The sequence below is a fragment of the Theileria orientalis genome, chromosome 1 (assembly GCF_000740895.1).
Source record: "Theileria orientalis strain Shintoku DNA, chromosome 1, complete genome".
NCBI lineage: Eukaryota > Apicomplexa > Aconoidasida > Piroplasmida > Theileriidae > Theileria > Theileria orientalis.
In genome coordinates, this window is record NC_025260.1 from 1088304 (window position 1) to 1111998 (window position 23695).

The 23695-nt window shown below is 38.8% G+C and overlaps 10 protein-coding genes across 10 annotated transcripts; 6 read left to right on the forward strand and 4 right to left on the reverse strand.

Moving 5' to 3' along the window:
• Positions 1 to 227: 227 nt before the first annotated feature.
• On the reverse strand, positions 228 to 4808 carry TOT_010000465 (ABC transporter; the record flags this gene model as incomplete). Its single annotated transcript, XM_009691006.1, has 1 exon — positions 228 to 4808. One exon carries the CDS (start codon positions 4806 to 4808, stop codon positions 228 to 230), a length of 4581 nt encoding a protein of 1526 aa, XP_009689301.1.
• A 1081-nt stretch (positions 4809 to 5889) lies between these two features.
• TOT_010000466 (transcription factor) lies at positions 5890 to 6611 on the reverse strand (the record flags this gene model as incomplete). The annotated part of the gene is made up of 5 exons (XM_009691007.1): positions 5890 to 5969; positions 6040 to 6187; positions 6282 to 6375; positions 6430 to 6517; positions 6599 to 6611. The coding sequence occupies 5 exons, from the start codon at positions 6609 to 6611 to the stop codon at positions 5890 to 5892; spliced, it is 423 nt and encodes a 140-aa protein (XP_009689302.1).
• A 168-nt stretch (positions 6612 to 6779) lies between these two features.
• TOT_010000467 (conserved hypothetical protein) lies at positions 6780 to 8753 on the forward strand (the record flags this gene model as incomplete). The annotated part of the gene is made up of 3 exons (XM_009691008.1): positions 6780 to 8165; positions 8450 to 8559; positions 8678 to 8753. The coding sequence occupies 3 exons, from the start codon at positions 6780 to 6782 to the stop codon at positions 8751 to 8753; spliced, it is 1572 nt and encodes a 523-aa protein (XP_009689303.1).
• Positions 8754 to 9288: 535 nt separating this feature from the next.
• Positions 9289 to 10215, reverse strand: TOT_010000468 (uncharacterized protein; the record flags this gene model as incomplete). Its single annotated transcript, XM_009691009.1, has 1 exon — positions 9289 to 10215. The coding sequence occupies one exon, from the start codon at positions 10213 to 10215 to the stop codon at positions 9289 to 9291; it is 927 nt and encodes a 308-aa protein (XP_009689304.1).
• Positions 10216 to 10509: 294 nt separating this feature from the next.
• On the reverse strand, positions 10510 to 13998 carry TOT_010001264 (uncharacterized protein; the record flags this gene model as incomplete). Its single annotated transcript, XM_009691010.1, has 5 exons — positions 10510 to 11024; positions 11460 to 12103; positions 12215 to 12455; positions 12510 to 13609; positions 13685 to 13998. 5 exons carry the CDS (start codon positions 13996 to 13998, stop codon positions 10510 to 10512), a joined length of 2814 nt encoding a protein of 937 aa, XP_009689305.1.
• A 298-nt stretch (positions 13999 to 14296) lies between these two features.
• Positions 14297 to 15172, forward strand: TOT_010000470 (conserved hypothetical protein; the record flags this gene model as incomplete). Its single annotated transcript, XM_009691011.1, has 4 exons — positions 14297 to 14378; positions 14422 to 14553; positions 14655 to 14764; positions 15026 to 15172. The coding sequence occupies 4 exons, from the start codon at positions 14297 to 14299 to the stop codon at positions 15170 to 15172; spliced, it is 471 nt and encodes a 156-aa protein (XP_009689306.1).
• Positions 15173 to 16153: 981 nt separating this feature from the next.
• Positions 16154 to 18771, forward strand: TOT_010000471 (uncharacterized protein; the record flags this gene model as incomplete). The annotated part of the gene is given in 6 exon segments (XM_009691012.1): positions 16154 to 17102; positions 17240 to 17298; positions 17497 to 18258; positions 18278 to 18472; positions 18509 to 18620; positions 18629 to 18771. Coding segments are annotated over 6 exon segments (2220 nt in total).
• Positions 18772 to 18811: 40 nt separating this feature from the next.
• TOT_010000472 (uncharacterized protein) lies at positions 18812 to 19959 on the forward strand (the record flags this gene model as incomplete). The annotated part of the gene is made up of 4 exons (XM_009691013.1): positions 18812 to 18896; positions 19088 to 19185; positions 19303 to 19621; positions 19691 to 19959. The coding sequence occupies 4 exons, from the start codon at positions 18812 to 18814 to the stop codon at positions 19957 to 19959; spliced, it is 771 nt and encodes a 256-aa protein (XP_009689308.1).
• A 604-nt stretch (positions 19960 to 20563) lies between these two features.
• TOT_010000473 (conserved transmembrane protein) lies at positions 20564 to 21920 on the forward strand (the record flags this gene model as incomplete). The annotated part of the gene is made up of 4 exons (XM_009691014.1): positions 20564 to 20621; positions 20822 to 20922; positions 21126 to 21444; positions 21640 to 21920. The coding sequence occupies 4 exons, from the start codon at positions 20564 to 20566 to the stop codon at positions 21918 to 21920; spliced, it is 759 nt and encodes a 252-aa protein (XP_009689309.1).
• Positions 21921 to 22310: 390 nt separating this feature from the next.
• Positions 22311 to 23548, forward strand: TOT_010000474 (conserved hypothetical protein; the record flags this gene model as incomplete). Its single annotated transcript, XM_009691015.1, has 3 exons — positions 22311 to 22590; positions 22754 to 23170; positions 23244 to 23548. 3 exons carry the CDS (start codon positions 22311 to 22313, stop codon positions 23546 to 23548), a joined length of 1002 nt encoding a protein of 333 aa, XP_009689310.1.
• Positions 23549 to 23695: the final 147 nt, after the last annotated feature.

The window sequence follows — 23695 nt, forward strand, 5'->3', positions numbered from 1 at the left end:
GTGGTACATAAATTATTAAAAGTGACAATTTTTATGTGAGATTAAAATACCCGACGATAATAAAATAAAAACACCAACTTAATAAAAGAATCCTAAAATATGCTTATAAATCCATTTAAAATTTAATACATTGGTAATTTAATTAAAAATAAAGTTGTATATCGTGTAATAAAGATGCTAAAACATATTGTACAGTGAGTTAAGGGGTGTGATTAAATCTTATTGAACTACATTTTACTGTATAATTTGCTGCATTTTATACTTTCCTCAATTATTTTTGAAATAGATTCATTTTGTGCGATATCGCTTAATTTACAGATTCTTAGCAGACAGCCTTGATGCAGCGCCCACACATAGGTACATTTTTTCAAAACGTTTAGGTCATGTGCCGTCACGAAGGTTGTGCAGTGGCTGAAATACTTTTGCAGAAGGTCGTAAATTTGAACTCCGAGATCGTCAATTCTTGTACCTTCCTCTTCTGTCAGGTCTTCTTCTGGTGGTTCGTCCACCACTATTACTCTATAGAAGTGCCTGTATAGCACAAGTCTAGCCAATGAAAGAGTTCTGAGTTGACTGTTTGGTACCAACGTGTCACTTTCCTCTCCTGGTTTAGTCAGTTCCATTGACTTGTATTCCATTGGGCTGCGTTGAGCCCCTTTTAATTTCTGATAATATAAAAGGGGCTCCTCTGCTACCAAAATGCTATCTAACTTCTTTCCTCCAGGAAGCTCATTAACAAATTCCAAAAGACCACAATCATTAAGGGCCTGGTTAATCTCATCGTCACTAAACAATCTTCTGGGATCGAGGAACCTACGCACAGTCCAACCCTTGAACACAAATGGCAGTTGTGGTAACACACCTATAATCTGTCGAAGGACAACCTTGGGGATATCATTCAAATCTTTACCATCCAACAACACCTGACCTGTTCTGTTTTCAATTATGTTCTGTATCACAGACAACAAAGTTGTCTTACCAGCACCTGTTCTACCAACCATACCAATGATTTCAGATTTATGGGCTGTCACTGTGATATTCTTCAATATCATACTTTCTGGGTTAAGGCCGGGTGTTGTGTACACACACACATTTTTTAACTCAACACTGAAATGGTTACTAGTCAAATACTTGTGAACATCCATGATGGTTATTCTAGGGTGGTAGAAAAGGCGCCTCACTTGATAAAATTTTCGGTTCTGGGCCTTAAATTCTATCGCCCTTCTCCTCAACAATTGTTTCTTATCCAGGCCACCAACGTCCTTAGTCCCAGGATTAACTAAGTACTCTTCGTGGGTGTTAGGGCTTTTGCCGAATGTAAGGTTCGCACCTGGAGGAATGAAGTACTTGAACCTATCAACGGTACACATATAAACCTCGACCGTGGAAAAAATAGTCGTAAATTTGGTGAACGACTTTATGACGTTCATGGACAGAGACAGGGCCAACCCAAAATACCCAACCCTCAACTTGGTTGTCGTGAATCTATCCAACAGTATCGGAATCACAAGTATTACAAAGGTCGTTGCTGAGAAGATCCAGTTGAAGGATATGGAAAGCCACGTCAACATGGAAAACATGGCGAAGTTTGACCTGATCTTATAGTCGTTGTGTTCCGCGTGATTCACCAACAGCTCCAGGTCCTTTCTGAAGCTCCTATATATCGACGGCCCCGTGGTCGCATTCTCGATGTTCCTGTTGAGCTGCGCCGTAGTCTCCAGGAAACACAGTTCAATCACTTTCGAACTTCTGATGCAGTTCAAGAACATGATCTTGGAGATGATCAGAAGGGCCGTCACTACTAAAGGGATTGAGATTGGAATCAGGTAAAACAGTGTTACCAAATGAATCACGGTGAGTATAAATGACGAAACTAACAAGTAAAACTCGTGGCACAGGGAGTCGTCTAACATTATGATGTCGCACAGTATGTACGTCATCACCTGATTGATTTCATTCTTCACCTTGATCACTGAGGAGCTGTACTTGAAGATTGAGTTGATGCAGTACTCGTGGAACTTGCGTGAGGACGTGATGCACGCCATGCTCAGTGTCAGTGTGAACAGAAGCGACAGTACAATTATAATTGTTACTATGAGCGCCATGGTTTTCAGCGATAAGTTGCTCTGCTTCTTAATTTCAGACAGGTCTACGAATTTGCCATCCTTGTGTTGGTTAATGTTATTGGTTATGTAGTCTGACAAGTCGGTTGACAGGACAAGTTTTACGTTATCCATGATCGTTATAACGATGATCAGCATTATTGAGATTGCGAACATTGCTGACGCCGGCTTCATATAAACTAGGTGCGGATCGAACTCTATGCCCTTCTTCTGATGTGCAGAAAATGAGTCAAACGACTTTAAGTAGCTCGATTTCGTTTCTTCAGTTCTACCCAGCCTTGTATTAGAACCTGACGAGCACGTACTCAGCATATCGTCCGTGAAACCGTTTGTATGATAGATATCCGTGGTCGTCGCCTTGAGATCAGCGTGATCTGCATCGTCTTCTTTAATGTTCTTCGCAAAGTCATGAAGATTGGAATATAACTCCACCTCGTTGTTTTTAATGTCACAAATTGTTACTTTATGGAGTTGGCCTACATCTGATGATTTCAAACACAATTCAAGAGACTGTTTTGATGTAGTTAAAACAACTGACAGGTCATCCTTAACTAATAATCCAGTTTTAACGTTAAACAGGTTATTGAATACATTTTTGGATACATAGGGGTCCAGGCACTGGAACGAGGCATCCAAACACATTAAGAACGAACACTTGCTGTTATTATACTCCTTGTTGACTTTATGGAACACCAAATAAGCATATATTGCACGAGCCAACTCCACTCTCACTCTCTGACCTCCACTGAGTGAATGGGCATTATCTGATACTACTCTGAGGTCACCTTTATCCCAGGTTGATATGTCAAGTTCTAGTTCAACAGCCTTCAGCACAGTGTTGTACAGATGCTCGTCAAACTTATAACCAAATACAATGTTGGATCTAATAGTACCCTGTTGTAGAAATATGTCCTCAGATGCATAGAATATTGGCATTGATGTGTGTAATGGTACAACGGCCATGGAGCCCCCAACCAGGGTCATTTCACCAATCATTGACTTTATGAAGTTAGATTTGCCAGCACCTTTTGAGCCTGTGACAATGGCTATTTCGCCGCGTTTCAACTCAAAGTTGACATTCTTCAATAACGGTTCATAGTTTTTGTTTAATAGGTCGTTGCGTGTGTGGACCCATGTGAATGAGGCGTCCTTGTAGTAGACTACAATGTCCTTAGGGAGCTGAGTTGTTATAGGAACTATGTTTGTGGATGTTTTCACTGAACCTGTGTATTTGTTATCACTGATATAAAAATTAGGCGAACTGTCTTTGTAAAATTTTTCCAACCTTTTGTATGATGGAAACGACGTTCCAATGTGCTTTATCGATATGGGTATTAGAAACATGGAGTTGATAATCCTCATGTATATGTAAAAGGTCGTGACAAACGCCGATGTGTCAATTTCAGTGATAAGGCTCACATTGTTAACCGACTTAACAAAGTACCTCTGCATCACGTAAAAGGATACATTGATGCACGAGGAGTACAGTGCTATGTTGAAGTATAGGAGGAACATCCTTATGTAGAAAAGCGAAAGCTCATTGTTCCTCGCCTGCGTGATAATGTTTGCCGCAATGTCGTCGTAGAACATTTTCCTAATCACCGGCAGAGAGTTCAAAATGCTGCTCAGCCTGCATATTTTGTTGTCCCTAATGTACAGTATCCATCCGAAGGCATAACAGCCGATAATTTCCATCACGACCATCAGGAATATAAAGACGACTCCCACTAAGTATAACACCCATATGTTTACCCTTATCTTAGTTGACATGAGAAAAATCCCGTATACGAAGTTGGTTAAAAACTCTATGATGGTGATCAGTGAAGAGAACAACACCGATATTCCGTACGAGTCTGTGAAGTCGATTGTTATCATCTTCGGACTCATTTCTCTGGTCTGGTGGCGTCTCGCCGGGCAGTAGAGTGGATTTTTGGAACACTCAGAGTCAGGCGCGCAACTGTGTACTACCTGGTTGCACACGCCCAGCGCGTTGGAGCCGTTTATGTTGTTTGCAAAGTTCCTTCTGTGCGACAGCCCGTGTCGAAACGCCGCTACCGGCGGACACGACTGCACTATTAAGACGAACCTGGACATGTAGAAGTTGAAGTTTCCCACGAAAAGGCCGTCGAGTATCTGGCACAGGATGATGGCCAGCAGAAAGAGGACCGTGCTGACGAGGGTGAACGACTTGTCTGAGAGTATTTTGAGCAGCCTCTCCACCAAGACTGAGATGCTCATGCTCAGGACGTTCGTGACCACTATGCCCAGAAGCCCGAGCAGCACTCTCTTCCAGAACGCGACAAACATCGCCTTCACGAATACAGATTTTCTCGGCCTTTTCTCTTTTTTCTTCTTTGACTTCGACCTGGAAAGCTCCAGGAGCTCCAGCTTCACCAACTCTTCGCTGATGTGGTTCGATAAAATCGGCTCCCAGTACTGTATTTGGTCCGACAGCGGCAGCGGGTGAAACCTGTATGGCTCCAGGTACCCCTTGGAGTACAGGGCAATCCACCTTGGCACCCAGTGATAAAACGGGTACTTAAGAGCGTTCGAGTCGTCGTAGTATCGGAATCTTCTACTCTTAGCGCCTTTGTAGTACGATTTATCATGAACGTCGCTCTCCCAGAAAAAGGCCTCCGGCCCATCTCCAGACTCTGTGAGCTTACTGAACGGCTGCTGTTTCATTTATAAATCTCTTTTCCCGCTTCCTTTGCTTCTCTCGCTGACGATCCACGTCCACCAGTTTCTTTAGGCCCTCTAAATTCCTCGGTCACTGGTGTAGGCGTTGCATTAAAAACACTATAAGTCCAGGCACCATGCATAATTTATAATTGTTCTATCTCCAGTTTACTGCCTTCGAAGTGGCCAATCTAATTCATGTTGCTATTATATCATCAAGATCGCTATCAGTTCCGGCTGTTTCAAACCCTAATAAATCGAGTGTACCTATATTATTCATTATTATTTCGAATACTCTTCAAACGCTTTTAAATACATTTATAGGTCATTTAAACAGCAGTTTTATCCACCTTTTAGGTTTATACCTGTTCTTTGTGAATAAAATATGTATCCAGTGTAGGTTTTTACCAATATAATATACACACGGCCTTTAAATACTATTTTTGGGGCGACTTACCATTATAAACCAGTGGGTTTTTAAGTAAAAATTATAGTGAGTTGTTTACTTTCCTTACAAAAGTGTTTTATGGTAACAGATGACGAGATTGTTTAAAACTCCAATCCTAGGAGAACTCACACTACTAATTTTACATAAAATTTAAAATATTTTTAAATTTATAATGTTAAAAATAAAATACAAGTGCAAGTTGATGAAATTTGAATCGGCATACTATAGTGTTTGTGCAATGTATAGGGATTCTATGACAGTTAATAGAATTTGTTTTCCATAGAGTGTAAGTTTAACATATCGGTGTCAAAAGTTTAAAATTTATTTATTTCTACTGAAATCTTTACAGAATCCTATCAACAATGATAGACTGGCAACTCCGCGAACTAACATGGTTCATTCCTGTTATCTTTTTCTTGAACACTTCAAACTGCCTTTTGATAATTGATTTATTTTAGTGTGTGCCAAATTTTTTATACTGTTCTTTTTTTTTACTTAAATTTGCTTAACACACTGACGTTTAGAGTGACGGTGACATTCAGCTTGCGTAAGGCACGTCATTCTTAAATTTTGCGATACATTACCAATGCAGTTGTATTTGTATGATTATTAAATCAAAACGGTTACATTGCAGTTGCGTTAGTCGAGCAGGTCATCGTTAATTGATTCTGGTAGTGTGCCATTGACCGATATAGCATAGCATCCAGGTATTAGATTAACTAATAAGTGTTAGTAAGGGGTGTGCGATAGTCTATACTAGCGAAAGGTGGGCAATACTCTAAAAATTACTTAAATTGTTGTATTTTGCGGACCACGACTTCTCCGGGTCCATAATTGACAAAAATCCACTAAAATTTGAACTTGTACAATCTAAAGTACGCCTTCTATCCCCGTCCATTTGTAAATGTGTGCAATTTCCACAGCCATTCTCATAAAACTGTGTTTCATTAATTGTGTTATGTATTTTACGGTAAAGTGTATACATAGATATCACTAAAATGGTGATAAATATCAAAAGCACTGACACTAACCTGATCCTCTGTCATTATTAAACGGCATCTTATGCAGGCTCGTAGCTTTAACCCTGGTCTTTCACCTTCGAAGGTCCTCCTTTTAATCATTCCCCTAATTAAAATGTTTAACGTAACGCTCAGTGATCAAATAAGTAAATTAGCGTACTTCGGAATGAAATCATATATTCTATCTTTTGATGGCTCGTCATCTCTATCATCCTTATCCAAATGATCATTTTCATCATCGAACATGTCTGTAATGGTTATAAAGTTAAAGAAAAAATCATGAAAGGTATAAATAATATTATGTAGATAAATAATTAGTTAAAAATTACCATCATGAGCCATTATAACAATAGATGATAAAAGAAATAAACTGATAAGTTAAAATTGTACCTCACAAACTATCTTGTATACGTAAACTTTATAAGTAAACTTTTTACTGAGATTTATATTGTATAATGTTTAGTGTTTACCCAGCGAGTGTAAATGTATATTATTGTATTTAGTTGAGAGATGGGAACCCAGACGAGGGGTGTAACATTCTATTTCGACGAATCATATATCGAAGAAAATCCCAGGTTGAACGTTCCCTTGAGCATTGTAAAAAATGAATCGCGTTCAGTTTCGATATTTAACAAATATTTGTATGATTTAAACGTATCTTATAAAAAATCCGATTCCCTACTCTCAATCAATAAACATGACGCAGGAGCAAATTTGGAAAATGTAAATAGACGGTCGAGTAGCAGTGTTAAAAAACATGAAGAGAGCAGTTACACCCGTAAAGATTCTAGTAAGTTTAGGACTGGATACCCGGATACGAAGAACATTGAAGATTTAGTAGAAAGCAATATCGTAAAATCGAAACAAGTGTACAACAGACTTATAAACGATGCCTTGGAGGAGTTGGAGAACCTGGAAAGAGCGGAAAGGGAACTGAGAGAGAAAGAACTTAAAGAAAAATTGGAAAGGGAAAAGAAAATAAAGGAGGAAGAGGAAAGACAAAAGGAACTGGAAAGATTAAAAAATGAACAGGAAGAAGCGGAGAATAGAGGAGGAATCGGATCAGCAACAAGTAATGTAGAGTCAAGTAGTGTGAATGTGTTGTTTAATGAGCAAGACTACGTGCCGAAAAACAATACAGTAAAGATATATGAGGATATAACAGACAGTTTCAACGAATACGACAAACAGTACAATGAAATTAAGGCAAACAGTACGTTGAAAAGGAACAGAATAGACATAAGTAAGAGAGTGACAGCATGTTTAAACGGACTGGCGAACACGGAGAAGCAAATACAGCTGATATTCGACAGGTTGGCGCAGATGCTCACCGAGTTCCCGCAAATGAAGCTGTTCATAGCGTTTAAGATCATCGAGGGGATACTGAACTGCTGCGAAGAAGGGTGCCAAATATACATAAACAACAAGTCGGCATGGTCATTTTCGAGGATCCTGCAGAAGTTGGTGGAGCTGGACCAGACGTTCAGCACAATATACCTAAAGTTGATATCGGCGAAGTGCATCTTCGCAATACCGAGGTTCTACGTGAGTAAGTCGCAGACTCCAGGGAGCGTCACGAGCGCAGACGCAAGCAATATCGCAAACAACGGCAGTGTTGGCGCTGACGTGGCAGCTCTGTGTAAAATATACGGATACGAGTTAAGCAACAGCAGCAGCGACATAAAGTACAACAAGAGGCTGAAGTCGTTCCTGACGCTGCACCTGGCCTTCTTCGTCGTCAGGAAGGACTACAGGAGCATATGGAGTTTCTATTCGAACGTGGTCAACGCAAGTTGGGACAACGTGCTGCTGCCGGTGGTGCCAAACATACTGATAACGCTGCTGACCACAACCTCGTACTTCATGCTAGGGGCGTACCAAATACAGTTTAGGAAGGTAACGAGGAAATATAAGCACATATTTACTTGTTTGGGTAGTTACTTAGTTTGTTTTGTTGGTTATATCAGTAGCTGGTTAGTTATTTATTCACTCAAATACCAGGTTACTTATTTGGGTAGTTACTTATTCACTCAAATACCAGGTTACTTATTTGGGTAGTTACTTAGTTTGTTAGTTGCATAGTTACCTATTTGCTCAGTTAAGTGTTTATATGGACAAGTATTAACGCAAATTTTACTTCCGTAAGTAACCTATTTAACCCAATTATTATCATTTATTAGATACTGGTCAACATAGTCCAGCTGTTGAACTCGAGGTTGAACAACCTGATGTACACCGCGTCATTCCAAATGTATCGGGGACAAGTTGAGGAGTTTATTCAACAATTCAAGTAAGAAATTAACCCATACGAATATCAGTTTAGCATATTGTGTGATTAGTTAAGTAACAGAAAAGATATTAATTGATGCTTCTACAAGTTTTATGACTATACTAATCATCAATTATAGTTCAAAGGGGAAGTTTGATGTGCCTGAAGGGTACAGCCTGAAATATAAGGAGGAAGAATTGAGAAGGGACGTTTAATGTGTTATATTTATACGTACATAAGGAATACTAATATGTCAACGCCATATTAAGCTGAAACTGAGGGGTTTAAAACTGAGTGTTGATCATAACAGATTGAATTTAGGAATGCTGATAATAACAAATTACGTCTTAAACTTATTTTAAAAAATAAGATGTAGCGTCTTTTCATGTATTTTAAGCCTAATTTGTGGAAATGAACTAAATGTGTGTATCAGTGGAATCTGTGTAGGGCCGAAAAAAGGTGAACATTTATAAAAATGGAGGCTAAATAAAGTATAAAAAACTACACAGCATAAATGAAGTCATAGTATAAAGGCATTGATGTAAATATAATACATTGAATCTCCATGCCAATATTTATGGTCAACACAGTAATTAAGAGGATAGTTCATGTTCAAGATGCCTAGTGTAAGGCACTCTCGACATTGACAGGGGCAGCATCCGTTTCACTGCCCGAAATATCAGTTAATTTACAAATGTGTTCACAGCGTAGGTCACTTTTAAACCCGTAATAGGTTCCTGTTACTTATATTTACACGAGGATTATGGACTCCGCCATCCTCTCTATCGAGTTGTCGAGCGAGGCCACCCGAGACCTGAACTGGTCGTAGTCCTGCTTCAGCGTACTCAGTTCGTCGTCCAGGTGCTGGAGCTCGCTCCTCAGCCTGGCGTTTTCCATGGCCAAATTTGGGCAGTCCTTGAAGGTCTGAGAGAAGTACATTTTGCAGCCGTCCATGAACTTTTCACGGTTTTCCTGCCTATAATCCTGCGAAGGAAGGCCCTCAGAGAGCTTGGGCAGCTCTGCGTTTGGCGTGTAACTGACCCAACCGTTCTTCAGCAGCTTGAACTGCTTAATCTCTCCGTTCAGCTGGAGCAGAGTCATGAAATTGGTGCCGGTCACCGACACGACGTAGGCGCACTCCTCTGGAGTCTTGGCAGTAAACAGCACGTTTTCGCCCGCCTTGACTGAGCTGAACCTGTAGTAGCTCTTCGCCTGGAACATGTGCCCGTTGCTGATGGGAGCGTACTCGTACTCGTAGGACGTGTACTTGAGGTCCACGTTGAGGGCCGTCGGGAGCTCGTTCAGGCCTACTTCGAAGAACAAGTCGCCCACAAACTTGAAGTGCTTAAGGTTCCCGTCGAGCAGAACCAGGGTGACGAAGTAGTCAGGCGAGTAAATCACCTGAGTGGAGTACTCCGTGTGGTTGTCGGCGGTCCACATGAGCTTATCCTCGTAGCGAATCGATTTGAAAACAACGTTGTTGAGCGCTATGTATATGTTTGAGTTGTCGGACGTTGAGTACATGTAGTTGTAGGTAGATTCCTTCGCGCTCAAGTCGAGGTCAATCGGTATCTTGTTTGCCGGCGCCGGCCACTTAGCCGACGTGAAACACACTGATTCCCGAAGGGAGACCAGCAAGTATACCAGGACTCCCTTGAACACGGATGATCTTTTCATCAGAACGACGCAAATTAGATAATTTTTTAAGTGCCGGTGCCGATCATGGGGAAAATTCAGACCGCTGTATAAATTTAACTATACACATACGTTTACACATACAAAATTTAAGTAGATATGGCCGTATAAGGGTGTTTGTGTTAAATGTTTGCGGCAGTTCCTTCCTTTATGCCCACAGGCCGCGTACACAATTCCCTTGTGTGTGTTGGCCAGCTAGCCGTGCCCTTTTCTCTAATACTTGTCCTTTGTACCCTAGCCTTGGCGACTGCGCTGCCAGTTCGCTCCTCCGAAGCTTCATTTAAACAAGTTTGTGAACCGGTGCCACTTGTCTATGAACTGCGGGTAGTGTGAACTGCGCGACTCCAGAATCAACGCACTCAGCCTCTCGCTCAGCTGCGCGTGGCTTAAGTCCAACATGAACCGCGCCTCTACGCTGTTCACGTCGCCTATGTCAACTCCGCTTGAGTAGAGCAGATTTAGCACCGACTTGTACCTCCGCCGAATTAGTCCGAATATGAGCGTGAACCTTTCTACGAACTCGCCGTACGCGTCGAGCCTCTCGAGGACCTCCAAGTCCCCGCTGGAAAACCTGAAAGGCGGCTTTTTGAGGATGTTGGGGTCGTTTCCGAGGATGAAGTTGAAGTCGAAGTTGGTCACGACCCCGTTTCTCTGAAGCATCACGTTTTCGTAGTGCCTGTCGCCCACCTCCAGCAGGTAGTTCAGGATGCTGACGACTGCGAAGCTGTTGATAAAATTCTCCTTAAAACTAGGACTGGCAGCGTCATCGCGGTCAGCATCACCAGAAGCGCCTGAACTGCTGCCAGCAACACTATGACTATTAGTGCCGCCGTTGCCATCAGTGCCATAATAGCCATCTCCATCACGATCATCAGCGCAATCTTTATGATCATGACTAACTATTTTTCCGCCACTGCCAGTGGTAGTACCATTGGTGTTAACATCAATAATCCCACTACTGTTGTTGCTACTACTATTACTACTGTTCTTACTGCTACTATTACTACTGCTATTCTTACTGCTACTATTACTACTGCTATTCTTACTACTATTGCCACTACTGTTGTTATTGCTAATGCCTGTAGTGTGACCATAGCCGACTATGACGCCAATACCACCACTAGTGACACCATTAGCGCAATCATTACTGCCAACAGTGGTACTACCATCAGCGCTATCAAAGCTACGTTTACCACAGTTACTGCCCTCTTTGTCGTTACAGTCACCGGTGGTGTTTCCATTCAAGGTAGGCAGCAGCTGTATATACCCAAGGTTTTTGTACACGGATATCATCTTGTACGTCAGCACTGGTATGTGGTGCTTCCCTAATATGTGTTTAAAGAGACTCAGCACTTCCAAACAGAGTTCATCGTTCCGCGCGTAGTTCATCTTAAGCATTATCCTTTGATCCGTGTCCTTGCCAGCACCGCAACCACTGCCGTCACCGCCGGTGCTGTTGCCATCGTCGCCCGTTCCCACTTTTAGCTGTAGAATCAGTGGGTAGTTTGAGGATTTGTATATGTATGATCTCCGGTAGTCAATTGCCCTTATTACCCTGTCTACATCTGTTATCAGTGGCACGTGTGGACTCAGTCGTATCAACTTTCTCTCCCTATCTATGCTCAACTCAAATTTCCCCCTCCTCAATTTTGAGCCTGTTAGCTGACTCAAAAGCACGTGTAGATAGTGGTTTCTCAGGGTGTACTTTTTCCTAGTCTCATTTATGCTGTTGATTATTCTTATGAATATGTTTAAAAACGACTGTTCCAGCTTAATCACACTCAACACTTTACCATCCACTTTCTTCAGGTGTTTAACATATTTACTCAAGCATTCCAAATATACAATGTTCTCACTGGTAGTGGTCAAACTGCCCTCGGATGTTGCAGCAGTAGTGCCATCGGTAGCTGTAGTTCCACTGATAGCTGTAGTTCCACTGGTAGCTGTAGTAGTGCTACTGAATGAGAGCAGAAAGAAATACATCTTCAATGATAACTCTACGTCGCCTTCTATCACTTTTACTACATGGTTGAAAAATGCATCGTCAATATCATACTTTAGAAAGTACAGAAACTGCCTGAAATACCTCTTCAACAGATCCTTGTGTACATTTTTAATTAGAATTGATATGATTTTTCTTCTTGTTCTACCATCCAGGTGAACAAAATCGCATGAAATCAACTCCAATATCACATTACTGCTGGTAATACTGGTGCTAGTGCCTGCATTCGTCGTGCTAATACTCGTAGTTGTAGTCTCAGTAGTTCTAACATTACTGCTGGTATTACCAGTGGTAGTATCTAGCTTTTCTAAATATGATTGCAGCAACGCGTACTGGGTGATATCAGAGTAGTCGGTGAATCTTAGCAGTAAGCATATTGAATTCGGCGATTTTGCCAGTTGGTTGTAATACTTATACACAATTGAGTTGATTTCCTTATAGGTGTACCATCTGCCGCATATCTTTACTTTATGCTCTTCCGCCTCCCCTGAGCCTCTCATGTTAATGCTTAATAGTGATGATCTGAACAGCAGTTGTAGCGCCTTAAACTCTGTTGGTATCTCAATATACAGCAAGTCTCTGCTATCAACTGCCAATAATCCGCTGTATCTAAACAGCATTTCATTCACACGTCCGCATAGAGCGTCATGGTTGTAACTGCCACTATCGTCTGAACTACCGCTTTCCACGGTTCTGAATGTTAGCATTGATAGGGGTACGCCTGCATCTTTGCATATTTCCACTTCGCTGGACAATAAATAGTACAGCACTTGCAGGTATCTGTACAGGATGTACCTCCTGTATCCGGCGCTGTTGATACAGCTGCGGCCAATGCTTCTCGTGCCGCTACCGCTCAACTCCCCTCTGGCACTAGTACTAACACTAATACTTCCTATTAAACTTGTGATCGTGTCAATAATATCAGTTATGTGCTTCTGGCATACTTTCCTCTCTTCGACATTGCAACAGCACTCTCCAATGCCGCTACAACAATTATTACTCCGGTCCTTACTGCTACCGCTATGTTCTCCCTTACTATACAAAACTAAGCACCCTGTATTATACTCTATTCTACTGCTACTTTTCCTCGGCGTATTATACTCATTTGATGGCACCAATATTTTCTTCCTATTCGTTGATATATGACTGCTGTTAACATACAGGTCCAGCGATATGCTAACTGTGGAGTTATCCAATCTGTTCCTCAGCCCACTTCTCCGTCTCCTTATCTTAAACACCAACACACTGTTGATTTTCACGATAATTGGTGCTCTTAACTTACTGCTTCTACTCCTCACACATTCCTTATCTGATTTCTCCGTTTCTTTATTCGTTTTAAGCGTTATTCTCCCTTTTTTCGTCGCCAGTAATCTGCTTCTTTCTACTTTAAATTTGACTCCTCTCCTGCTCGATAAAAGGCCCGAATTGTTGTTTTTATGATTACGACACGTTGGCGTGGAAGGCTTATACTTTCCGTAACATACTTCCCTCAGTTTATTGTTCCTTATTTTAACTTCTATTACGTTCGTTATCCTCTTATCGTTCTTATATATTGAACAGTTTAATGATATTTCATCCTCGTTGGCTTCATTGTTACTTTTACTATAACCTTGAATTCTCTTTAACTGAAAAGGATCTTTGAAAAATACTAACGAACCCAGTGAAAGATAAATTTTATCCCTTTCGTGATATTTTACGTTTTTCACGGGCAAAATATTCTTCCTAAAGGTTTCATAATAACATATGCTTTTATATCTATCCATTTAATCATCCTTCCAAATGTTATTGTTCTTCGTTATATAGTACACTTGGATATAATCCAAATAAATCCAACCCATATGTGTAAGAATCTTGAGTTGATAAAGCTAAATTTTAACTTAAAAAGATAATATAATACAAAAACAAAACAGCATTTAAGCTTATAATAAATATACAAAGTTAATAATCACATTTTAATGTTAATCACCAGTATATGATGTAAGGCAGGAATCATTAAACTTTATTTTTCAGTATATTACAAATTTTTAATAGTCAAATATAAAGATTCCTAATGTGTATATTATGATTGATATTATTGGTCTAGCTAGGACGCCTTTTTCTCCCATTTTAGGTCTATTGTCATCAATTTCTCCAGTACACCTAGGTATGTTTTTATTTAATAATTAAGGCTAATTATTACTCCAAAGGGTTAAAAAGTGCAACCAAGTGTATAAATAACAGTTTTATAAATAAAGAGTTGATCGATTCCGTGATTTTAAGTCAAGTGTTTCCATATGGCCAGGGCCCATCTCTGTTAAAGCAAATACTTACCAATATAGGTATTTTATTAATAATTAAATGTGAACATTATCAAACCTCTTAATTTGAGCTTTTAAAACTAATAGTTATGTAATATAATCCATAATATTGATTATTTTAGGATTAAACAATTGTAACAACTATAACGTTAACAATTTATGTATAAGTGGATTAAAAGCAGTTGATTTGGGCTTGAACTTAATTAAATCGGAAAAATCGCAAGTTTTAACTGTAATCGGAACTGAAAGCTGTTCACACATACCGTACATACTTAAGTGAGAATAAATTACTAATTTTACTATTGTTTATGAATATTTACAATTAATAAAATTAAAATTACTGTTAATATTATTAATTAGTGATGTAAGGAGCAAAGGTTATAAATTTGGAAACAACACATTGTTTGACCCATTAATAAGAGACTATCCAAACTTCGTATCAAATAAATAATATAATTAGACGTAAAATAAATTTATCTTAACTTTTAATTAGGAATTCGAAGTTGATAACATGGAAGGCAGAGCGAATAGATACATAGAGGATAGCTTTGAAAAAATCGCAAGTTCATATTCTCAGGGAGTAATCCAAAATGAAATAGCTCCAGTGAATATTAAAGCACTCCAAAACGGTGTGTTTTAGAATGGTTAAGTAGTTTCAGTGATTAGAAAGTTATATACACACCATGGAATCCACAATATTAAAATGTAGACAAAATGGTTGACAAAAAGATGAGTGAGGATGAACTTTACAGAATGTTCATGAAAAAAATAAATTACTCAAAAATTAGTACATTCTCAGACGGTTCAGCATCACTGTTGATGTGTTCAAACAAAATAACAAAAAAGCATAAACTAACACCAATATGTAAAATAAGATCAATATATAACTCAAGTAGAGTTTATAACAGTAGCAGTGACCCAAACAGTGTCACCAGTGGTGACATTGATAGTATTGTAAGCGATATCGGGGAATGTGTGAAAGAATATAGGGAAAATAACGTGGATATATTTGAAATACTGGATCAAAACGTGTTAATTCCCATTTTAGTATGTAATTCAAAAGGAATTGATTTATCAAGAGTGAATTTACAGGGTGGAACAATTGCAATAGGCCATGCATTAGGTACCTAGTAATTTTGGTTTAATAGATTTAAGAAGTAATTAATACTAATATACAATTATTAGGTGCAACTGGAATACGACAAATAATTAACGTAATCACAAGTTTAAAGATGAAAAGTTTAAGATTTGGTCTGGTCGTTGGGAACAACTTGATTGGAGATTCCATAGGAATATTGATAGAAAATTGTATATAGTCACATAATAAAGATAGATAAATGTGAATAATGTAGTAATAAACTGTTATATGTGTGTTTTAGCATAATTTAGTGATGATACTATAGTTGTAAAGTGTAAATAAATTGGAGATATTAATTGTTTACACATTTACCTAATTAGATAATATATATTAAAATTGAATATTTATATATTATATTAACAGTAGAAGGGGAAAAGTTTTATTAGATTCGGAGTTATTTGTATGATAAAGTGAATATGGTGTTTAAGTAATGTAAAATTTAGCTATTATAGAAAAGATATGTAAATTAATTGTTAGTATACCATGGAAAAGGCATATCTGAGTAGTGTGAATGATTTATTCTCAAATACCTGTAGTAGTTGTTTTAAAAATCTGATTTGTGCTATAAAAAACAATGTTGAAAATAGCGAGACCGGTGACCAGAATGCAGATAAAATTATAGTAAACAAGATTGAAAATAAAATTGTTGTGGAAAAATTGTTAAACTGGGAAGAATATGGCAGAGACTTAAGTAAAATATGTATTGTTTGCAAAAGTTGCAAACTGAACGGAGAAGTATTGCTATTCAAGGAAATAGAATTCATAGATTTTGTAAGTGTGACTGCAAATTATGAAAAGGAGGTGGAACTGGATAATTTTGATCCATATGAGTTTTATTGCTGTTTTAAAGTAGATAAGGAAAAGATAGGAGTTTATTCTGACATCAATAACATCATAAACCACAGTAACAGGGCAATTAACAGTTACAGTGATAAAATATACAAAGGGTTCGACTTTGGAGTAATCAGTGTGTATCTATCATCAGAGAAAAGTTACGATAACTTTAAAAACAATTTGGTAGAAGTAAATATAATTAGAAATAGTGAAAGTAGTGTAAATGAGTTAAAGAATAAAACAGAGTCAAGCAGTAATTCAGATGTTGTATCACTTAGAGTCACGTTAAACGGCAGTGTGAAAGAAGAGGAGTCGAATGAAAAAATAAATATTAATTTAAGAAAACTAGCTGAATTGAGAATAAGGGAGCTGGTGTTGGAGTTTTTCCTGAAAGAAAGACTAAAGTACATAGAAAGTAATCCAAGAGCGTATGGAAACTTTGAAAGTCTGTGTAAGGACAGATTGGTGTTAGAGCAGCTGATAAGACTGAGGATAAACGTACGGGTAACATTAAATGGACAAAACAGTGACGCTGAGGGTAGTGACTATAAGGTCAACTGCAAGTTTGCAATATCGAGAGATGTAGTATCATTTATGGGTAAGTCGATAATAAATAGTGTACAAGTTTACAGCTACGGATACAGTTATATTTATGTATAAACTGGTATCTGAAGTACTTACGGAAAGCCAGTATAGATCATTTGCGTATCACCAGTTTATTTCAGTAACATGTAGGTTACTATAACAAGTTCTCGAGATGCATAAGTCAAACAGAATGGATTTTAGGTGACAGGGTATAATTATATGTCTATTAGACGGTTTATGATAGTTTATTATTAGTTTGATAAGATAATACCATAACCTGTAATATTATTGTTAGTATAAATAGTAACTAATAATTTTATTACGGATGATAATTAATATTGGTAGTACATATAATTATATAACTCTAATACTAATGTTACTACAAATAGCGGTAACCAATACTGTAGGATATTCTAAGTGTAGAGGAGCTGATAGGAGAGCCGCTACTGAAGGTAACTCGAGGAAAGAAGTGTAAGTTGGTGGGATGTGGACGCGAAGATGTCGACGTGAGGAACCTGGGAAATGGAAGGAAGATACTGATGGAAATATACAAGACAAGAGCGGATCTGTTCATAATAATACACTCCCTGCAACTTTTAACAGCTGATCCAGGTGCATATTACGACGCGTGTGACACGTTGGATACTGTTGGTGTAGTGGGCGATGAAGCCAGTATGCTAGCAGATAGTGATACAGATAGTGGCACGGGCGCCAGCGGTATTGGAGAACATAGTACGGCAATTGGTGGTGATGCCAGAATAGTGCCCGTTGGTGATGATAGTGGTAACAGCATGGGAATCGGTGGCAATACAGGCAGTATAGCTGTTGCTGAAAACATTGGAAATAAACTGTTGAAAAACTACTTCGTAAAAACAGAAGAGGTACCAAGTCACGACTGCGCCGTTGTATTTAAGTGCACGGGAATGACGTTTAACAATAAAAACGTGAGGAAACAAATACAAAACCAAAGCGAACTCAACAGCAAAAGCTACAACTGTCTAATATTCTCAGAAGAAAAACTCTCCTACGATAAGGTGAAGGAAGTGGAGAATTACGAGTACCCAATGACAATAAAGCAAAACAACCCGATAAGAATATCGCACAGAAGAGCGCAGGATGTGAGAAGCAAAGTAATCTACGACCTCAAGTTGGACCTGATACACCCGAGAGTAATGCTAATGTACATAGAAACGCAAGCAGGTAAGCGAAGATGAAGTAGGTAGAAGGAAGGAAGACGAAGAGAAAAGACTAAAATCATATATATTCAGGATTGTACATAAAGGAGTTCGTAAACGGAGACCTGGGAAGGACGAATCCAAGTCTGAAGGGAATGCTGAAGACGAAGCTCCACGTTGTAAAGCTAGACGTGATAAACATCAAGAGGTGAATACACACTGATGTGTATGCAAATGTAACCAGGAAGAGAAGTGTGTGTACGATAAAGGAGCAGCAAAGAGGGGAATGGTAGCAGGAAGATGGCGTAAAAACAACATTGGAAGACAAAAGGCGCAGAGATGTGAGCATGAGACTTGTGTGTAGATTCACAAAACAGAAGAACATCAACGGGCACGTACAAACTGCCGAAGAGGAGTAATGAAGATACCAATGGGGCAAGTATGCAGTGTTGTGCCTTCCTAGGCGATTTTCATCCATTCACCTCAATAATTTTAGAATCGTTTTAATTTTTTGTTTTAGTTTGTTTGTCTCAGGCGCGTAGGTAAAATGGCAGAGGTTGCTACGGACGCTAACCTGCAAGCCTGTGAATGTGGCTCCAAATGCGAGTTTTGTGATCCAGAAAATCAGAAAGGTAGGATTTACCACAGAATTAGGCAGTTGAGTGTTATAGAAGTCTTAACATAATGAATTTGATGATTTATACGTTTAATTAGCTAGATAAACTTTAAAATGTATTTTTATGGGATAATAAATCTATTTTATGGCATATTCATTGACTTATAACCTGATAGATTGAAGTATTATTCTAATTAATATGTTCAGAAATCGTTGATTACGATGGATTGTCCGAGAACACGCCCACCTACATTAGGCACAACTTTATCAGAAAAGTGTTCACCATTGTTCTATGTCAAATACTAGTAAGTGCTATTCAAGAGTGTGTAGACAGATAAATCTGTATTGTGTTCAGTATGTTATCGTGCCATGTTATATATAAGATAATGTGCCTACAATTGATGTTTAACACTTGTGTTCAGTTCGCTTTCGGTCTCGTGTTGATTTGCTACAACATTAAGCCGGTAAAGAATTTTTTCGTGAGATACCCACTCTTCTCGTACTCTGTCACACTTCTATACGTCATTTCCGTGGTAATAATCGGATGTGTGCCAGGGCTGACGCGAAATCCAACAGTCTCAGCGATTTGTATTTTGTACTTCACGCCGCTGGTGAGCATCATGCTCACAGGCTACTGCTGCGCCTTCAGCTCAAAGGAGATAGGAATAGCACTGGGAATATCCGCGGTCCTCGTCGCAGGCCTCATTGCCTTTTCATTCCAGACCAAATACGATTTCACAAGTTCGTTTTTCACGACTTTGGTTTTTGCATAACTATTAAAACTTCTATGTATTTAACATGATTATGCAGAATGGACAGTTTTATTGGCTTTCGCTTCGTTGCAGTTCATAATGGCCGTTGGAATATGCGGGTTGATGAGAATAAGAGCAAAGTACATTGCCTTCTCAGCACTGGGCTCTGTTATCTTCTCAATCTGGATCATCGTGGATGTGCAGATGATCATAGGAGGAAACCACGTGTTGCAATTCACAGTCGATGAGTACATGTTTGCGTCAATGTCGCTGTTTACAGATATCATAACAGTGTTCATGGACATACTGAGACTGGTTCATTTCTAAAGGAGACCACAAATTAGTCAAATTTGAGATAAAATTATGTAAATCGCCACAGTTAATTTTTTGTTTTGTTGTTCATTTTATTTGTGGATAAATACAGGGTGTAAACACGGGTACAATGGGAAAGTTGTACAATGTGTAAGTGGAATAAGTGTATAATAGGATAAATTGAGCGGAGTAGAATAAAAAAAGTAAACAAATAAAAGGATTCCTAATTTAAAAAGATAAAAAGTAATGTGCAAATAAATAAACACTAAACTTTATAAAAAGGTATAGGAGTAAATAGGGATATAAGTAAAATAAAAAGTGGATAAATGTGTAGAAAAAACAGAGGTGGAATTTTCAAAAATATTAAATGTTGGAAATTTTAGATAGTAAATCTTTGCCAAAATTGAGAAAAACGAAGAATTAAGTATAAATAAAGCAAAAAATTTAAATAATTGTTATTGGCAGTAGTAAGGACCGACATTCTATGGGGCCCAAGTAACAAACAGAATGCCAAATCGTGCCAATTGCAAATTCAGAATATTTTTTTCACCACTTAAAAGGGAAGTATTTTAAAGATTGAACAACATCATAATTTATTTTCAATAATTGGATTTTAAATATGGCATCGTACATCCAGGACGAGGCCGGAACGGCCGGATACTATGATCCAGAAAAAAGTAAGTGGAAACTGAGTAGATAAAAGAGCAGCTACGAATAAGAATATATAGCAATTAACTCAGATATATTTTAATATCTGAAGATACATTTATATGGTTTTTGTGCACATTGTTCACCGTGGCAATTACCAGATCGGTAGATACGTAAATGTATCTGCGACACTGGTTTTCAACTCAGCACTTATCATGAATTATTGTAGATGAAATGGGAGACCACTACAGACTATCTGAAACCACGCCGATGTATGTGAGACACGGCTTCGTGAGAAAGGTGTTCCTCATCGTGTTTCTCCAACTACTGGTAAGTCACACTCCTGTTATAGTATTGAGAACGCTGGCTTACAAGTCATTTGGCCGTTACTAGCTATGCTAAACACGTAAACGTTGACGAAACCTTATGTAGTCTAGTTTATAAAAGAATTATTCTGTGAACTGTCATAAGGATAATGAGTAGATATAGATAGTTTTAGTCACATAAACTCTGGTACTGATACTAATATGTAGTTCTCTTTCGGATTTATGCTATTTGCCTACTTCGTGACTCCAGTAAGGGAGTTCTTTATAAGGGTGCCCTATCTGGGATACGCAGGGGCAATTGCCTTCTTTATCGCTTCACTGGTTATCAGCTGCAAGCCAGACCTCGTGAGGACTAAGACGTCCTCGACAGTGGCGCTGATGCTGATGACCCCCTGCATGGCCCTGATGCTAACGACATTCTGCTGCCACTTCCAGTCGATAGAGATTGCAATAGCAGCCGGCGTCACGACGCTGGTGGTGGGACTTTTAGGACTGCTGGCACTCCAGACCAAATACGATTTCACAAGTACGTTTTATCGCGACAGTAGTTATCGTTAGTTGTGTAACGCTTATGCTACTGTTAGAATAAACTAGATGTTCATAACAACCTTCACATTGGCATTGAAATTAACTTTTCATACCATATATTACCTTTACAATGACACCAGACATTTTATAAGTAATAACTACCAAACATAATTATGACTAATTGCCAATTTAGGCTGGCTGAGCTACATGATCATCGTTGGTGTGGTATTCTTCGTATTCGTGCTCATCAGCTTCTTCTTCATGACGAAGATACTGTACCTGGTGATCTCGGCAATCGGATGCGTCATAGTCTCAATCTACATCTTAATAGACATCCAGATGATCATGGGAGGAAAGAGGAAGTACCAGTTCACAGTCGACGACTACTGCCTGGCCTCAATCATCCTCTACTCTGACATCATCACGCTGTTCATGGACATCCTCAGAATAGTCTCAGCGTCAAGCAGTGTATAGTAGTAATTTAAATACGTTAAGAATGCATATACGTGAGTAAGAGTATAGTGCGTGAATGTATAACCATAGAAGAAAATAATGAGGGACGTGTAGGTAGCCGAGACAAAGATTCCGTAAATTTATCGATAATTGGAGATTGTGTGAACGCACATTTGAGTATATAAGCTGCGAATGAGTTCGGAATTAATATATCTGAGTGTGGGTGACAGTAAAAAAAAAGGAGTCAAGTACAGGCGTCTTGTCTCGAAGTTAATAATGAGATTCCGACAATAAAAAGTAAAGAGTTGAAATAATTTTGAAAAAATAAAATTGTTAAAGTTATTTTATTAAATTATGGACTAATAGTATAAAAAACACACAGTTAAAAACATTTGGTAGAGAAACACAAAAATGGATTCGTCAGAAGTGGACGGACGAGTCAACGTCAATACAACATGCCGAGATAATTTAAGCAAATCAATAAGCGAAGAATTAAATAGATCTATTAGTGAAGAAACTGTGAGTGAAGAGAACAAAGAAGTAAAGGAGGAAACACTCGTAGAGAAAAGAGACTCGGAACATAGTATGGAGGTTAAAAGTAAGGCCAGTGAGACCAAAAGTGAAGTTTCAAGGGTAGCTGAAGTGGTAAACGAAATTCAAGAAATTCACGGTGAATACGATGAAGAAATGAGTAACTAATAAATACTTTAGCAGTTATTGTAACAGACAGTGGTCGGGTACTTTAACCATATAGGTAGTTAAAACGACAGTTAAACGAATACACATCACTGATAAGTAATCATAAAATGGGCTAAATAGTCACAAGCAGCACTAATGTCACAATTGTAACGTAGATTCCGTGGATCACAGTTACGTACTGAGCGAGCAAACGCCAGCAGGGGTCAAGAACGTATTCGTCAGGAAAGTCCTCTTCATTTTCATTATTGAAGCAATCATTTCGCTGGTCGGAAGCACGTTCCTGTTCATGCTCGAATCGAGAGTTTTCTTCGAGAAAAACTGGTACCTGGGAGTAGTGGCAATTGGAATCATATTCATATTCGGAATAGTGGTGGCGGCAAAGCGGGAAATTGTCAAAAACAGAACGGTGCGCTGGGTGTCTGTTCCGATTGGGTTGATTTTGATCATACTTGCCATCACCTGCTTGAACTCGGTTCTAATAACCGCGGAACTGATTCTATCCCATTTCGTCGTCGATATGGTGTTCATAGTGGCGATATTCTTTACATTCCAGAAGAAAGTGGCGTTTACGAGTAAGTAAAACTTAATAGTTATCTGTGGCCCAAATAGTTACTAAATTGGAAACTTTGACTTAACTCGTCTTAGGTGTGTACGGTATCGGATTCGTTGTTGCATTGCTGATTTTGGGATACGGCATAGTAGGAATACTCTTAGCCTACAGGCACTGGGAATACGCAATTTCGGCGCTCGCGGGATCCGCAATTGCCCTCTACGTCGCGATTGACATTAGACTGATTGTTAACGGAAATAAAAGAGAAAAGTATACAGTCGGAGAATACGGAGCTGTGATACTCCTATTGTACATAGATTACATAGTCAGAATCGTGGACGGCTTTAAAAGCATTTGCTCCAGAAAAAAGGAGTCAAAAGACGAGATTCTAGAGAGTTAATTTGCCCTATAATGTGTTGACATACTTGAGTGTTTTTGAAACTGGCGACAGAAAACAAGCACAAATTCGTAAATATATTTAAATTATTGCTACAGAGTTGGTGAAAACATCCTCGTCTGGGCCTTAAATAGATTCAAGTACAGTTAA